The 16,482-nt window shown below is 38.9% G+C and overlaps 1 protein-coding gene across 3 annotated transcripts in view; it reads left to right on the forward strand.

Moving 5' to 3' along the window:
* Window positions 1-16,482, forward strand: part of DNAAF9 (dynein axonemal assembly factor 9) — a 75,354-nt gene that overhangs the window by 25,401 nt on the left and 33,471 nt on the right. For all 3 annotated transcript variants that reach the window (XM_064448829.1, XM_064448830.1, XM_064448831.1), the window contains 14 exons: window positions 281-358; window positions 2,570-2,668; window positions 3,634-3,689; window positions 4,696-4,831; window positions 6,479-6,560; window positions 7,590-7,626; window positions 10,285-10,372; window positions 10,792-10,868; window positions 11,153-11,197; window positions 11,662-11,707; window positions 12,054-12,165; window positions 13,062-13,132; window positions 14,102-14,152; window positions 14,993-15,080. In XM_064448829.1, the coding sequence (XP_064304899.1) occupies window positions 281-358; window positions 2,570-2,668; window positions 3,634-3,689; window positions 4,696-4,831; window positions 6,479-6,560; window positions 7,590-7,626; window positions 10,285-10,372; window positions 10,792-10,868; window positions 11,153-11,197; window positions 11,662-11,707; window positions 12,054-12,165; window positions 13,062-13,132; window positions 14,102-14,152; window positions 14,993-15,080 (1,066 nt within the window). The remainder of the gene's footprint in view (window positions 1-280; window positions 359-2,569; window positions 2,669-3,633; window positions 3,690-4,695; window positions 4,832-6,478; window positions 6,561-7,589; window positions 7,627-10,284; window positions 10,373-10,791; window positions 10,869-11,152; window positions 11,198-11,661; window positions 11,708-12,053; window positions 12,166-13,061; window positions 13,133-14,101; window positions 14,153-14,992; window positions 15,081-16,482) is intronic.

A 16,482-nucleotide genomic window follows, 5' to 3' on the forward strand; every position in this document is an offset into this window, starting at 1 on the left:
AATTTTGAAAAACTTTGTCAAATGATTTGTTTGAAAGATGCAAGCAAAACTTTGCATGTGCTTTAAATTCTCACTTGAGGAGATGAGTCTCTGAAGCACCCAGGATGCTTATGTCTGGCCAATTCTTTATAACCAGTGGTGTAAAAATATTTCTGACTCAGGGTTAAGGAGGACTGTTAGACTGGGCAGCATCCTGCAAGTCTGTTTCAGTGCGTCTTAAACCTGACTGCGGCATTCTTCATGGCGTTTTTCACAGAAGTGTGTTTAAAATATTTTTCAGTTAATGGATGTCAGCGTTGACTTGTGGAAGACGTACAGCAAAATGGATCCTGTTTCCTTGGAGGACTTGCTCTTTGAGGTAATGTGGGTGAAATATTCTGAATCAACTTGTAGTCTGTTAGTGTAGCTGCAGAGCAAAATTGTTATTTTGCTTGGTTGGTTTTAATAGTGCTTATGTACTTAACCTGCTGGCTCTGCATACTGTTGTGCCCAGGGTCTCTTTCCTTACTGCAAGTCTGCCACAAAGTCTACAAAACTTCTGAAATAGCTTGCCTTGAATTGCTTGAATTTCTCAGTTTGCCTGAAACTCTCCTAAAAGTTTCTCTGAATTGTGTGACTGTTCTTCAGGTGATAGGATTATGTACAAAGTACAGAAAGCTGGTATGTTTGTGTGTGTTAGTTCTCCTTTTGCAGCAAGGGGGGAAAAATCCACTTTGACATACAGCCGTTCTTTCAGGGGAAAGAACACTTTTGCTTTGTAGCTGCTTTAAGTGGATAACAGTGACACACAGTGGCTGCCCTGATGCTTTGTGAACTACAAACAGCGTACAGTGATTCCTCATTTTTAATGCAAAGGTCTGATCTCGGTGCTAGAGAAGAAAGCAACGTATGAGTATTAGTATGTATTATTGTGTTAATTTTTTTATTGGTTTCTAGCTTGGCAGCAAAGCAGGCTTTTAACATGTAGCGAGTTCAGCAGAAAGTATCCTTTATTAATAAAATATTGGTAGTTCACACCAATTTGTTTTTTAATCAACTGCTGTAATGAAAATTAAAATGTCGTACGGTTTGCAAGGCTGTCAGGCTAAATAGTCAGTCTATGATACTTCACTTCCCCCGTCCTGTGGAAGTGAGAGAAACGCTTTCTTGTACCTGGTAAGTCTACCCTGAAACAGACTTATTTATCTTGTTTTGAAGTTTTGAGCCTGAAAATTGTTGTTAAATTGACTACAGATTTTTTTGGGGGAAGGGGTTTTCACGCAATTCTAGTTTCATAGAAATCGGTGATTTTAAAAATCATTCATTTTGTCCATGAGGATGAAGCTAGACACACTTAAAGAGCATGTAATGCTGGTATATGTTCATAGTTTGTGGGTGGTTTTTTTTTGTTAACACAGCTTTGATTTCAATAAATTCTGATTTTTAACTCGACTTGGAATTTAAAAGAATATTCTATATGATATCGGCCTTTCCAAATGAGCTGACAAAAGCACTTTTTAGTTCTTAGCTTCTGTGAAAAGCTTATTTGAGACTGGAATAGTCTCCAGTGGTATTTTCTCCCCTTAAATGTAAACCTTCATTTTTAAACCTCTAGTATAAGCTTTATTAATATTTTGGAAGACTTGTAAGATTTCATCAACATTCACTCTCTAAATTTCATTCCTTACTGCGTTAACGAAGTGGCTGAAGCCAAATGCTGTCTAATACTCATACTGCTGCTAAAATCATAGTTCTAGTTTTGCCTGTCATACGTCTGAAAAACTACACTTCCTAAAACCAGGATGCGTCTCGTCTTCCAAGTTAGTATGTGACAAGTAACTGAAAGCAATCTTCGGAACATTTTAAAATTGCCAGTTCTATGAGTTTCCTGCTCAGAGGATCAGCATGGCACGTCTTTCTATTGATTTTTAAAAAAAATTAATTTGAACGCAACACTTACCTGTAGTCATCTTCCTCTTTTATTCTGCTTTAGTGAGATGTTACTGGTATTTCCTTTTCCACTTACCAGTTATTTTACAAATGCAGATAAAGAAATGACTGCCTGCCACTTGCATATCATGAGCTTTCCAAATCCCACACCCTGTTCCTCATTTTCTGACCGTAAGTTTACTTCATGTCAGATACAAATCACTGCAGAACCATGTGCAGATCTAAAAATTGAAAATTAAATCTGCCCAAGAGTTCATTTTGGAAGTCTTACGGGAATCGTGAGGTCTGAGTTACGGGTGATCTCAGAACAGTGTACTTCCTTAGGTTAAAAGTAGATAGTGCAGGGCTACGGTCCTTTTCCCTCTCCTGCTCCTTCTCTCTCCAAAAAAAACCCAAACCTCCAAACAAACAACCCCCCTTTCTCCCCCCAAATAAACCTAGCAGAAAGTCCTTATCTTTTAAAAGATGTTGATTTTCTTGTACTTATTGTTTCACTGGGCAGGCTGCAACAGCATACGGCAGAGTGAAATGTCATCTGTGTTGTTCTAAAGTAATCGGGGTTTGTTCAGTACAATCTGCGACTTCCTTTCTCTGGTATAACACTTGCCTTACTGAGTAATGTTGAATGTTTTTCTTCTAGGATTTAATGATTTTTGAACACCAGTGGACCAACTTTTTCGCTAATTTTGATACTGAAATTCCCTTCATTCTGGAACTATCAGAATCTCAGGCGGGGGAGGTATGCCTGCTTCAGAAATCCTTTGAAATGCTCGTGTCACAGAATCACAGAATGGTTTGGGTTGGGAGGGACCTTTAGAGCCCATCCAGCCCAACCCCCTGCACTGAGCAGGGACACCCCCAACCAGATCAGGTCGCTCAGAGCCCCCTCCAGCCTGGCCTTGGGTGTTCCCAGGGATGGGGCATCGACCACCTCTCAGGGCAGCCTGGGCCAGGGTTTCACCACCCTCACCGTAAAACATTTCTTCCTTAGATCCAGTCTAAATCTGCCCTCCTTTGGTTTCAAATCATCACCCCTTGTCCTACTGCAACAGGCCTCGCTAAAGAGGTTGCCCCCGTCTTTCCATGCAGGAGTAACAAGTATTCATCACTGGGGGTTTTTACTTTTCTGTTCTCCGTACCCCATCTCACATTTCATGTTTGAGTAGAAACCTCCTGAGTTTTGTTTTGGTTTGGGTTTTTTGTTTGTTTGTTTGGTTTTTTTTGTGTTTTCGTTTTGTTGGGGTTTTGTTTTGTTTAAGTTCACCACCTATCCATGGTGTGATGGCTTAGGACTGCCTGGTGTAACTTAGTTGAGTGTTTGTTCACTGATAATTGAACTTAATTGATTTACATCTGCACAACAGGTCCTTATTTGTAGGTAGATTGACTTTCATTTTTGTGCAGTTCCTAGCAAGCGGAGGTTGCACGTGTCAAATATTGAATGTAACTGATGGTCACGTACGGCATGGGTGAAATAGCACGGTAGTTCTTGGTAGTGGCTGTTGCTTTTTAAGCATACATGAGACTTAATGGTGTTTGGCTTTGTTTATGGAGGTTAGAATTAGTTTTTTGAGGGTTCAGGAGTTTTCTCTGGGAGGGATAATGCAGGTTAGTTCTTGATGATAGCGAGGATATTTCACGCTTTCTGTTCATTTACTTGTTAATCAGGGTTTGTTGTGTTTTTTTTTTTTTAATTCTTAACAGCCTTTCAGAAGTTATTTCAGTCATGGAATGATCTCAAGCCATATAACAGATAACAGGTATTCCTCATTATTCCCAGTGAAGTTGTGGTGTCGCTAGTACCTTGATACATTATTTCCATACCTCTGATGTCATAATGCTTATAATTCCTTTTGGGACCATCTCAGTATATGACATCTCATCTTTGCATATTTTTTAAAAAAAAGTTCAAAGGCACATCTGGGAAGGATAAGCTGAATATTCATGGGTTTTAATGCTGTAGCTCTTACATATACAATGTCAATGTTTGAAACAGTCCACCTTGTGCATTCTGATATGATCAGTTTCTTCATGGTCAGATACCTAAACAAGCTCACGACCTTACTACGCAGGACAGCTATGTTAGAAAATGTTGGTCCTGTTTATATGATACTCAAAACTGTTTCAGAATCGAAGGTTGAAGAAGTCAGTATACTTTTGTGAGTCACAACACGCACAAGACCAGTGCCTAAAGCAGTTAAAAACCCAGATCTCAGCCAGTATAAGCTGGGCAATTCAGGTCAGCTTTATTTTATTCCAACAGAATTCTAACTGAGAGGGGAAGGTTTTTTGTCATGTCTTGCAAAACCAAGCATTCTGCTGTTTTGAGGTAAATAAAGGTTGCTTAGCTACTTGAATGTCTCTGCAGATTCTTCTCTATTTGGAGTTAAACAGTGGAGTTCAATGTCCTTTATTGTTTTCAGCATCCTATGTTGTTTGCATTTAAATAGTGACAAGAAAAACCTTGACCTCTCCAGTTGAGTCTTGGGCCCAATGCCAGAACTAAAACCAAAATAGTTTTGTTTCATTCTAGTATAGTCATTTCAGGGTTTTTCAAGAGGGTAAATTTTAAACCAGTCAGCTTTTCAAGGCAATTTACTTAAAAAAAGAGGAATCTGTTTGAAAAGAGGAAACTAAAAGAGTTTGTCCCATTCTTTTAGGGAGAAATTCAATAGTAGGTCCATCAGACTTGAAAGCTTTGATTTCATTTGTTGTTTCTAAGTTTTCTTCAAGTATTTTGGTGGTGATACCTTCTTTTCTCCTCAGCCCTAGCCGGCAGCCCTTTGTTCTGTTTGGTTGCCACTCAACTAAGGAAAACTTGAACTCTGGTAACTTTAATTTTCCATCAGAAGGACACCTTGTTCGAAACACTGGCCTTGGTGGAAGCACTGCTAAACATATGGTAAGGCTTTTAAGTAGTTATCTGGTATTTTGAAGCAGTATATATTTTATTTTTCTTTGTATATTTTTTTGGTGCCCTTAAAATACTTACCTTCTATGAGTTAAGTACTCAATTATTTTAACATATAAAAACATATGTTACCTTAACAGACAGTCAGTTTAAGGGATAAATTTCCTTTTTCTTTCTCTTTCCATGTCAGACTATAATGGATGTTTAATCAGGAGCTGCTGAATGTGTTAAAATATTTTTTTCCCCCCTATAAAAAGGCAACTTTTTAAACACTTGCGGTGCTGTAAATGTGTGGGGTGGGGAGAGGGAAATGCTGTTTGTGGGGACGTTTGCCATAGCCATAAAGTGATAAATCTTCCTGATGGTAGCATGTGAGGTACTTAACTCTGACACACAGATTTTATTTTAATCAGAATTATTTAGCCATTTCTAAAAAAGAAATGGAAAGACACTTTTGATAATGACTTTGTGAGTAGACACAGGATGCTTATGTGTATCCAAAATTCAGCGTGCGCTTCAGCAGCTGAACAGTTGATGAAACTCTGAAAATCTTGCTGGTGTTCAAAGAATGTTAAGATCAAGTTGTAAGATTAACTTGTTTCCATTTTCAAGTAAAAGCTTAGTTTTAAAACATATGATGAGGTCGATGGCTTGTTGCACCGCCGCGCAGGGGACGTAACTGGGGAAGCGACCCCAGGGAATTCAGATCCTCTGGCTGGCTGGGCTGGGTGCATCAAGAAGGTAACTCGCAGCGAAGGAGGAGAGGTAGCGTGCAGATTGCGTTGTGTAGTTCTCCCTGCTAGCCCATTTCCGTGGGCGCTGGGGGTGTCCGTCAGTTGTGCGAGTCCAGAGTCTGTGCTTCTGAGGAGATGGATGTGGTTGAGTACAGGTCATCGTGGAGTGAACGTATGATTGAGGGAGTGAGTTTATGATCTTGTCATGACAACATTTCATGCATCATGGCCTTAGGGATGGATGGACGTGGGTATTCTGGACACGTTGTGTGTGTCAAAAGCCTGAGAAAGGATTGTTTTAGCATCTGGGTGAAACCCCATCCTCCATTTGCTGCTCTGTCTAACCCTATTACTGTAGAAACACTTCCAATTTTGTTTTTTTTACTCCCCTTGTTAACTTTCCCATTGAGACCATTTGATGTCTTTAAAAATGCAAGTACGATTTTATCCCGATGTACTTGCTCCATCTGTTGTCCTCAGGTTGTGACATTGTTCTTAAAAAGGTGGTTTATTTACAGGTACAGGTGATACTGTGTTAATAGGGTGTCATGAAAATAGTAAATAAGACCAAGTGCAAGCATAGTTATGGGAACCTGACACACTTGCCTCTTCATGAAAAGAGCAGTTGACATAGGAAATTGAAAACAAATGCTTAACGCTTATGGAAGTCAGAGCTCATCTCCTTTCCAAAGTCTTTCAACCATTCAGGTCAAGTCAAAAGTGAAATATACCTTTGAAAACGTAAGTTGCTTTTTTTTAAAATCCAGTTAAGTCTGTGTTGTACGCTTTCCGTAGTACGTCGGTGGTTAGAAGACTTAAGGGGAACTTAGCTTCTTGTTAATTATTGCACTCATTTTTTTTTTTTACTGAGGTCTTTTTGTATCTCATTAATACTGACAACTAGGTAGTGCAGTGCGTATCTCCAAAGGGACCTCTGGCTTGTTCAAGGACCTATTTTTTTGGAACCACTCACATCCCGTTCCTGGGTAAGTACATTAAAAATACCAAGCAGTAATTTAAGGCAGTTATTCTCTTTGATAATTTAAAATTTGTAGCAATTAAAAGATGGCGTAGATTCCCCTAAGAGCATTAGGCCATGGAGTGGTAGATACTGTGTAGGCCTGTAGCCAGTGTACGAAATCGTAGCGGGACGTCGTTCCGTTGCACATCCTACCTCCTTGTATCAAAATATGTCAGATATTTGCAAAGAATGATTCAAAGGTCAGGAAGTGTATTTGTATTTGCATCAGAATGCAGTGTGAGGGAGAGAGCGCCTGAGTGTGCAGGCCTCTTGCAAGTCCTAGGTAAACGTTTAAGTCCCTGTTCTATACAGATTAATAGAAAAATAGCCCCCCAAAATGTAGTAATTCAAAGTGGTAGCTGTCAAATAAGCCTACTTTTTTTTTTTTTTTTGACACAATAATTGAGGATTTTTTAAAAGAATGGAGAAACCTCTGTAACTTTTGTCCTTTATCTGGCTTGGGTCCAATATGGTGCGTCACAATAGCGGTCTTTCCTAGTAAAAACAAGTCATGAAATTTTTAAATACAAATTTCTTACCTATTTGAAGCGGCTGAGTGAGTCCCTGGATAAAGTCACTCTCCTTAGGGTTACCGTGTATCTTGAAACCATAACCAGCTCAGAAAGTACTGAAGAGAAGATGGCTGGAGGCTTGCAAAATGGAAGGAATTCTAGCATGTGTGTGCTCTAGTGCTTTTTCCTGGACATCCAGGAATGGCCACTTGGGAGGCAGGATACAGCACGAGGCGGATCGTTGTTCTGACCCTGTTTTTAGGGGATGAGGGCCTTAGTCCTGGCCCTTGTATGCACTGGCTGTACTGATGCAAGTTAACCTGTGCTTTGCTTTTTTTTTTTAAAACCTGCAAACAAACTGCAGTTACATAAAATACTGGGTAAATGTCACGTAAGATAAGCAGCAGCAATGTTATGCCCAAGAAGTTCTGTGTAAAAGGTTCTGAAAGTACTTAAAACAAACATTTTTGTTTTTAACACAGGAAACGACAACGAGATGCACAAGCAAGCTGAACAAGTGTAAGCTGCCAACTTTTTTATATTCCTTAACTCTTCGCTCTTTCTACCTTACGGCAGTAGGTCAAAACCGCTTGTAGTCAGCAGTGGCTGTCGGCATTCGCAGAGCTACATTTTGATTTAGAATAATGTGAACGTGAGGGGGTTTCAAAGGCAAATTGCTTGCTGAGGGTTTCAGGGAGCAAACTAGGAATTACTAGTGTGACATCCCTTCTGCTGTATAGCAGAGTATGAAAGGCAATGTTAGTGAGTTTAGCTTAAATTTTAATGACTTTTTTATCTTAACATTTACTTGAATCGCTTTAAAATGTACTTCACATACACTGAGGGGGAAAGTATCTGCAACTGAATGGGAGCGTGTTACCACAGATAGAAATACAAGTAATTTGTAGACTAGTTTCCTTAAGTTAAACAATGTGTAAGATTTATAATGGTTAGTGAAAGTGCCAGCAGGGAACACTCAAAGTTGCAAAGAAATTCCACTATGTTAAAGGATAGATAAAAGTTAACTTCTGATTTATTTGTTGTTGTTGTTAGTAAGCTCCAAAACTTCCGTGCATTTTGACCTTCGCGAAATAACGCTTTGTTTATCCAAGTAGCTGTCCACTTCTCTGCATGTTGTAGATACCTGTCAGGCTTTAAAGAACATGGTAGATAATCCGCTTCGGTATTGCTCTCAATCTTGATAAACCAGACCTTTCCTTGGAGGTTTTGCCCTCCCTGCTAATTAGGGTAACTTTAGGAACCCGTTCTTGCTTCTGTAGCAAGAATGTTCTTGCTGCTGGAGCAGTTTGCAGGCCTGCGTGACAGGTTAGCGAGATATTAAAGATGTGTTAGAGGCAGACGGTAGTGGTGACCTTTCGTACTAAGTACTGTTGACTTTGGTAATTGTGATATGGTTCTCAAAGACGTAAAAGTGAAGTTACTAGACTGAGCAGCAGATATTTCAATTTTTTTTTATAGTGAAGTTAACTTAGATGGGTAATTTTGCTTACGTACATGTTCTGCTGAAACATACAGAATATGTGTTGTCCTTCTAAAAGTCTTTGTGATAAACACAGTTCTAACCGAGGTGACTAGAGAGGTTCCAAGCAAAGCGGGGGTCAGGTGATAGAGGCAGTATCTTTTATAAGAATATCTTTTTCTTGGAAGTGTATTATTTGATTATGTTTTGGATTAAATAATCTAGTTTCAAACAGCAGCAAAATTAGCTTTTCTGGCGCACCTGACCTCATGATTTTGGAATTAGTTCACAGTTGAGCCCCGTAACTGGTTCTTGTGTTTGTCAATGTTTTTCAAGTAAATAAAAAAATGGAAAAATATTTCATAAGCACTATTCAGTCCAAATTTGGCTATATTTAGGAAGCAGAACTGCAACCTGGAGTCCAGACTGGCTGGGGTTCATAAGCTGGCTGTCTGACTTTAAGTGTAGTTGGGGTAAATGCTGTAGTTTTTTTCTTTTTTTAAGAAAATACCATTTTCTGTTTTGCATTGCCAGTGTTAAAATTTTAAAGGGGAGAAGAATAAGGTAACTCTAGCATATTAATGTCAAGCACAGCTCACTGAGGTGTTTTTTTTGCAAATATATTTGTGTGAGTTTGTGTGAAAATAGGAACGGTTACGGAGTTGGGAAGAATTACATGCATTTCCTGTAACGAGCGTGTACTGAAAACATAAGTTAAATGCAGTTGGTATGTGAAATTACATAGAAGAAACCTCAAAAAGTAGTAAGAGGGTTCGATTTTCAAATCTCTTGCTGCTGTTGGAAATTAAGTTCAAAGACGAGCGTTGGTGCATTTTGAGGTTCCTCCGTGTTGGGCCATGTTTGAGGCCTTCAGATGCGTTTTTTCCCCCCTCCTTCGGGAATGCTTTGCATATGGCTTAAATGCTGTATCCCTCTCTTTCCTCCCCCCTCTTCCCTCCCTCAACATCTAGCAGTTGCAGAGGAGTTAAAGTTTGGGGAAGTAGGACTGTTTTATCAATCTACTTATGTTCTTGTTCCAATTTAGCTGGAAAACAGAGGCTGATGTTTCTTAGTTGGACACAGGTGTGTTTTTTTCAATAGTTCTGGAGCTATAAACACGTCAGTGGCTGTAAGTCGCTTCTGGCTTCACCTGACCTTTGTTTATTTCTGTACAATTTTTTTTCAATTCCCTTTCAAGAAGGGAATCAGACTAAGCTGTGATGTAGACATGCTCAGAGGGTTGTGGTGACTGCTTTCTTTCGGTATCTTTTTTGCTTGACGATCAAAGCCTGAATGCCTTCAGCCTCGGAAGTCGGTTCACCCTGTTTTCCAGTTTCGCTTTTACAGAACATGGGGCTACCATTCTGTCCTTGTTGGAATATTTAGGATGTGATCCTCAACGCAACTGCGGTGAAAAACAATAAAACATTTTTTTTCTTGACTGATGAGAGCAGGGATACCTTTGAGCCAAGAGGTTCTTTTTTCTCCTGAGATATTCTGTAATTTGAGCAATTTACTTGCTCTAATTTATTTTTTAAACTGTCAGGGTTACATAAAAAGCTATTTCTGTGCTTATTTGAGCAAGGACCCCTTCCATATATGGGAGTTGTGTTATGAGAGGAAAAACTGCTCCTTTAAACAGAGGAGGAAGAAAACTCTATCTGTCTAGTAAATGTTGTGTTTGTATTTCTCTTCAGTACGCTGTTGTCGCAAATATATACTGCTGTTGTAGAGGCTGTGCTTGCTGGCATTGAGTGCTATGCTAAAACTTCCACTGAATCCAAGGTAAATGAAGCACTGATTCTGTACACTGTAATTGTTGATTTGGATTGCTTGCAATATAAGATTACATGCAAACCAAAATGAAAAAAAAAAAACCCAAACCAAATGTTTCGGTCAACTGCCTAACGTTAATGAAGTTCATACCGTGGCCTCCAACCAGTCTCTCTGAATCCTCTTTAAAAAAGAGACGTTTCAGAGTATATCTAATATTATCCATCCACGCCTGTTTTCCCGTCTTTCATGAATTTTCCTAACCTTACAGTAAGGAAAATCGGATATGGGAAAGAACAAATTTTAGCCTGGTGCATCAGTGTGTTTGTTGTTTAGTGTATGGTCTCTTGTTTATCTTACGGGTGCTCCTGTAGTTGCTGGCATTTGGAAGTATGGGAGAAGATATTTTACTCTCAATTTCCTTTTTTCAGGCAAAAGAGGTAGCCGAGCAGGTGCTCATGTCTGTGTTAGATACCCTTCATTTAACACAGCTTAAAACTGTGTTACGGTATGTATTTTCAAATACTTATTGACTGTATTGTGTCAGTGTTTTAGCTTCTTCTGGGGAAAAATATATGTCAAATGTTAATTTTAAACTGAACTTGCATGACTGCCAAATTCTAAGAGTTCATAATGCATTCAGACTTTAAAAATAATTATAATTATTCCATTATTCCTGCTTTTTTTTAATCACTTCAGCAGTTATTTTGCCTTAAATCTATTACTGCTTATTTTTTGCCTGTAGAAGAGGTATAAAACATGTTTTTCACCAGTACAATTTCTCTTCTACAGCTCCAAAATTGCTTTTCAAATTCAGGCTGTGAATAATCATGGAAGGTTTGTATCACTGTCTTACACTTATTATTATTTATTTGTGGTTTTAATACAGTAATGAGTTTATTTTTCTTGTCTTGAAACTTCTGAGAAAACATTGCATTTGATTATTTCATACAAGGTGTACTAAATGTTTTTGTGTTTGAGATAGTTAAATGATTTAGTACCTGTAATTCTGTGGAATCTTAAAACCAATTTAAAAAATCTAAAGCAACTGGGCAGACCAATTTTATTAACTGCTAATGAGCAGAAGCAGCATGAGCCCATTAAGAGTTTCCTTTTAAAACCATGCTTTTAACGTTGATTTCACAGGCTTGTGCTTTTTTTTTAATCCCCTTGCTGTCTAATTGACTGAAATGGCCTACACAGATAAGAATTTGTTTTAAAATGAAATAGTTTTTTTGGCTGCTATGAAGTCACTCCAAATGATCTAACCTTTAAATATTTAATTATCATTATTGTTCTAGAATTACTCCATTAGACAATGAGGATAGCCTGAGTTTGATTAAAACGGTGAGTGAGCTGTTTGCTATTCTGATTATACATCTTGTTAGAAAACAGAGCTCAAGTGGTCTTTTTTTTTTTATGGGGCACACTGAGATTTTTATCCATGTGAATACAGATGTAAGGGGAGAGAGGAGATCGATTTCAGATGCTGAAATCAAGGTAAGATTGAGTCTTAATATGATGTCAGGCAGTGGAATTTGGAATAGAACATAGAGTTACAGTCTCAGGCTTTCCACCATGATATAGATGCGGTGTTTAAGGAGGTTTAAAACGTAGAGATTTTGCTGCTTCAACTGAAAGATTTCAAGTTCTGCTTTCTCTTCCTTCCTGTCCAACTGTTCGATTACTGTAGGCGTCCATGATGGTATTTGACATTCCGGACTTGCTCACAGGAAGAGGATGCTTGGGTTCTGTTGTCTTCTCAGAGTCCTTTCTAACATCACAGATACAAGTAAAAGAAAAAGGTAACTACTTCAAACTACTTTTGACACCAATGTCATTCTGTTAGCTTTGGTGGGATGGAAGAGCGAAAAGGCTTCCGATGGATGTTATTAGTATTATGGTTTTAAGCGTTTGGGTTAATTAAAAGGCCTAAGTGTTTTAGCTTGCTAGTAACGAACATCTTAAGTTTCTCTAATCGCACTGAAAGGACTCTGGGTTTTATGGCTGCCTTGTGATATGGCAGGGCTGAGGTGTGAAAAATGGTAAGTGTAACGGTACCCTTCCGAAGTTTTCTTCAGTCTTAGTGAATGTTTTCTGTTGTGGGAGGAAATTCCAACGGCTCACTTCCATCACTTTTGTAACACTCACTTTTACAATATGTTTTAATTTCGGTTGCGTTTTGTTTGGAAGAGATGAAACAAAGCTAAAAGAGGAAAAGAGTTTTAGAAAGCTTGTTTGTGGAACAGTCTTACAATTAAAATACAGGATACTGAGTAATTTCCATAACTTTAGACAAGTACATATTTTCCAGATTCTTTACACGTGGCAAAGAGAGTTACTGAGGTTGCCTGAACAATATCAGTGAATTCTTGTATCCAGACAGGCTGTGGGTTTTTCAACCACGGGGGTTGGAACACTTTTGGTGGGGGGAGAGCAAAGGAAGAAGTCGTATACTAACACCTGAATAAAAGCAGGGTTTCTTTGGTATTGTATAGCAGCTCTGTGTGTGTTACAGCAGAAGAAGACTGGGAGCTAGTCTGCTGTGAAAGCTTTGCTTAAAGACTAAGAAGTCCTTAAAAGAATGAGGAAATTTTCATGTTTTCTGAAGAAATTCCAAGTCTTAAAAAGTAACTTATTGAACAGTCTGAAGTATATGGATGGTATTACCCTGCTTTGCTTTCCATTTACTTCCCTGCAGATGGCAGCATTAATTCAGAAACCAGCCACATAATACTGACTGCAGCTATCCCAAGATACGCTTCTTGGCTGGTTAGTACACAAAAACTTATTTGAGTTTTTTTGATACATGCAGATTGACAAATGAAAACTTGTTATAAAAGTATGGGGTTATGAGGAGAAAGTATGGAACTTGGGCAATGAAACAGAATGTTAATTTATTAATATGATTCTGATTTTTGAATTTGGACATGAAGTGAAAAAATAGTAAGTGGAAACAGGCTGATCGTTCCATTTATAACATAAATTTTAGATTATTTCATTTTCACCACTTCATTATTTTTTTTAAGCTGTGTAAAGGCTTGGGTGTTTTTCAAGTCCATGGTGTGATTTTTGAAAATTCAGTTGATTTTGGGGCACTTTAGATCAGTTAAATGTCTGCCCCAACAGAAAGGAAGGCCTGCTTCCAGACCTCGAATGCGCTGCACTGTTAGAGGTGTAATTCCAATGAACTTTATGAAGTTGGGCAATGTTGTGCCCTTTGGCAATCCACACTTCTTAAACACTTTAAGAGTAATAAAACATAAGACTGAATGATCACAGAATCACAGAATGCCAGGTTGGAAGGGACCTCAGGGAACATCTAGTCCAACCTTTCTGGGAAGAGCACAGTCTAGACAAGATGGCCCAGCTCCCTGTCCAGCCGACTCTTGAAGGTGCCCAACGTGGCTGAGCCAACCCCTTCCCTGGGGAGATTATTCCAGTGGCGATTGTCCTCACTGTGAATATACTGCTTTGTGACTGGACAGCATCATTTTACTCTATAAAACAATTTAATGGGGAGTATCCCCTTGAATGTGTTTCAAGGAACTATTTCAGTCCCGTGGTAACACAGTATTGAAGAGCACAAAGCTGTCTTTGAAGTGCCCTGGTCTCCGGGCTATAGATGTCTGTTGTACCTAAGGTTCTTGTTTGCCTTGAATCATCTTTAATTTTTTTTTATTTAGAGTTAGACTTGCTTTATCTACTAACAATATAAATGGAAACTGTTTCTGGCTACAGGTTGAAGATAGTGATGTGAAACTGTCTGAAAAGGCGCAGCATGTACTGAAGGTAAAATTAATCATTTTTCTTAAACTGTATGTTACACTTTCAAAAAGCAGTTTTCAAAAATTCTTAGCTGCTAGTAGAACTGGCTTTTATTGTGTCTGTTATTCCTCTTCCGTGAAAGACTTGCCTGTTCTACCCTGTCTCTTTCAAGCTTTGACCTACAAAGAAAAGTACATTGTGTGTAAAAGTTTGAGGTTTTCTTTATTTCGAAGAAAGACAAAACCCAAGAGCAAAAAGTTTTAATAAAGCTATGATTTCATGGAAGTCTCACTTAGTATTACCCATAGAGCTCATGTGTTTCAAAAAAACCCCCCCAAACTCAATGCCACTCTACATGCAACTTTCTTTTAACTTAATTAGCATGCGAAATGTCTAAAGGAAAACACTTTAAGCCCTATGAAAAAGAAAAGAATTTGGGATGTGGGAACCTCTTAAGCCACATGAGTTTCACATTTGTGGTTTAATTTGTGGTTACCAGAAATCTTCATTACAAATAGATTTATTTTCCTGTAATATACTTTTAGTTCAGTAGATTGACAATCTAAAACCAGAAAGTTATGCCTTGTGGTTGTGACAATAACTTGTAACTCAATAGCTGCTGGCGAAACCAAAAGCGGGGGGGAGATTGTTTAAAAATTATACTCTTGACATGCTCTCTTTCACTAGTCCTTCTGTATCGATGCAGTTTAAAATTCTTTTTTAAAAGTTCTAAAACAGCATTTGTCAGAACAAAACAAAAAAATATATCTTTTTCTCCTGAAGCAAAAGCATGAGAAAATATTGTTCCCTGGATTGCAGTCCTTGGTGCAGTCTGTGATATTACTGTTTGTTTTTCCTGTTCAGGAAGACAAATCTTTTCTGGGCACTTTACTCACTGGAGGTGATGGAGCGTATATTTATTCTAGCAGCCCACAGGCCGTGCCTGCAGAAGGTGAGGTGTGGTTTTTCAATTACTTGTAGAGTTGGCTCACTTTTATTTTCTTTTTCTAAACATGCGGGAGATGCAGTTTCCAGGGTTTACACACCTGGTGAGCGTACTTATGCCATCACCTTAAGCTTTCTTTCCATTTGCCTTTGTAACTTTCTCCTATTAAACTCCATGTTTTACTTTTTTGTCCCCAACCTCTGCTTGAAACTTCTAGTCCTAGAAGAGGAATTCCTGTCAGAGCCATAGGCTTGCTTTTGAGGCACACGGGACTTGCCTCACATAACTGAGAATGAGTCTTTGTAGACCTGGGCGATGGCTTTCTCCCCTAGTTGAAGTTCAAAAGCGTGCACGAGCTGGCTTCTTCTATCCTTAATGGATGGTGTGCCATGTTTTCTGCTTTCTCTGTGCCTATATGGTTATTATTGGAAAGACGGGGTGTCACAGTAGTGCCAGCACACCGTGGGCTCTCAGCTCAAGAAGTGAAGGCAAATATGTACCTTTTGGGCAACGTGATAATGCTGTCAGTGATGTAGGAGGGGATTGGAATGATTTGCTCCCAAACCTGTTTGCAGCCTTGAGTTCTTTGCTCCTACCAAAGCCGCCTCGCGGAGCTGACGTGCTGTTCCAGGTTTTTCCCATTGCCATTTTCACTCGGGAACTTCAGCGTTTATTAGCACAGATGCTCACCATATTACAGAAAGATGCTCAGTCTCGGTCCTTTTCAGATTCAATCAAGTCACTGCTTTCTGTCACAAGACTACTAGCAGCAGCCTTAGATCTTTCCTCGTTTTGGTGCCTTTTCCTTCAAGAGCTTAAGTAACATGACTATCCCAATATTACGACAATTTGGGAGGACACTTGGGAGGGGCTTCCCTCGCTCCACAGCCTTGCGTTAATGTGCCTTGCTTTGCCTTGAGAAGACTTACAGAAGAAGAAATTGAAGTTGTTGAATCCAAACGTATTTCTTAAGGCACAATATTTTTATATTCCGCTGTCCAGAGAAGGTGCTGTTGTCACGGTATTGATGTACAGCAGAAGATAAATAATATCTGACATTTAATTGCTTAGGATAAGCTGACAATAGTTAGGGGAAAATCTTTAGCATTATTGTTTTTGTAGTTACACAAAGAGAGTATTAAGGATAAATAATGATGTACAAGGCGAATAGTGACTTTCGCATAGTGGAATTTGGTTTTGTTCTAATTGAAAAGATTTGAAAGGAAGAAGGTTGCAGAGTGGCATATATAGTTACTTTGCGATAGAGGGCTGTGGGCACGGGTTCGCTCAGTGAACTAGGGAATAACTAAGGAAATGGAATGATGAAATTTTGGTTTTGGGCTTTGTGAAAACTGGCTGTCTCTGCCCCAGTGGAGCAATTTGCCTTTTCCTTTTTTTGGGAATTTCA

Source organism: Phalacrocorax carbo, chromosome 4, assembly GCF_963921805.1.
Source record: "Phalacrocorax carbo chromosome 4, bPhaCar2.1, whole genome shotgun sequence".
Lineage (NCBI taxonomy): Eukaryota > Metazoa > Chordata > Aves > Suliformes > Phalacrocoracidae > Phalacrocorax > Phalacrocorax carbo.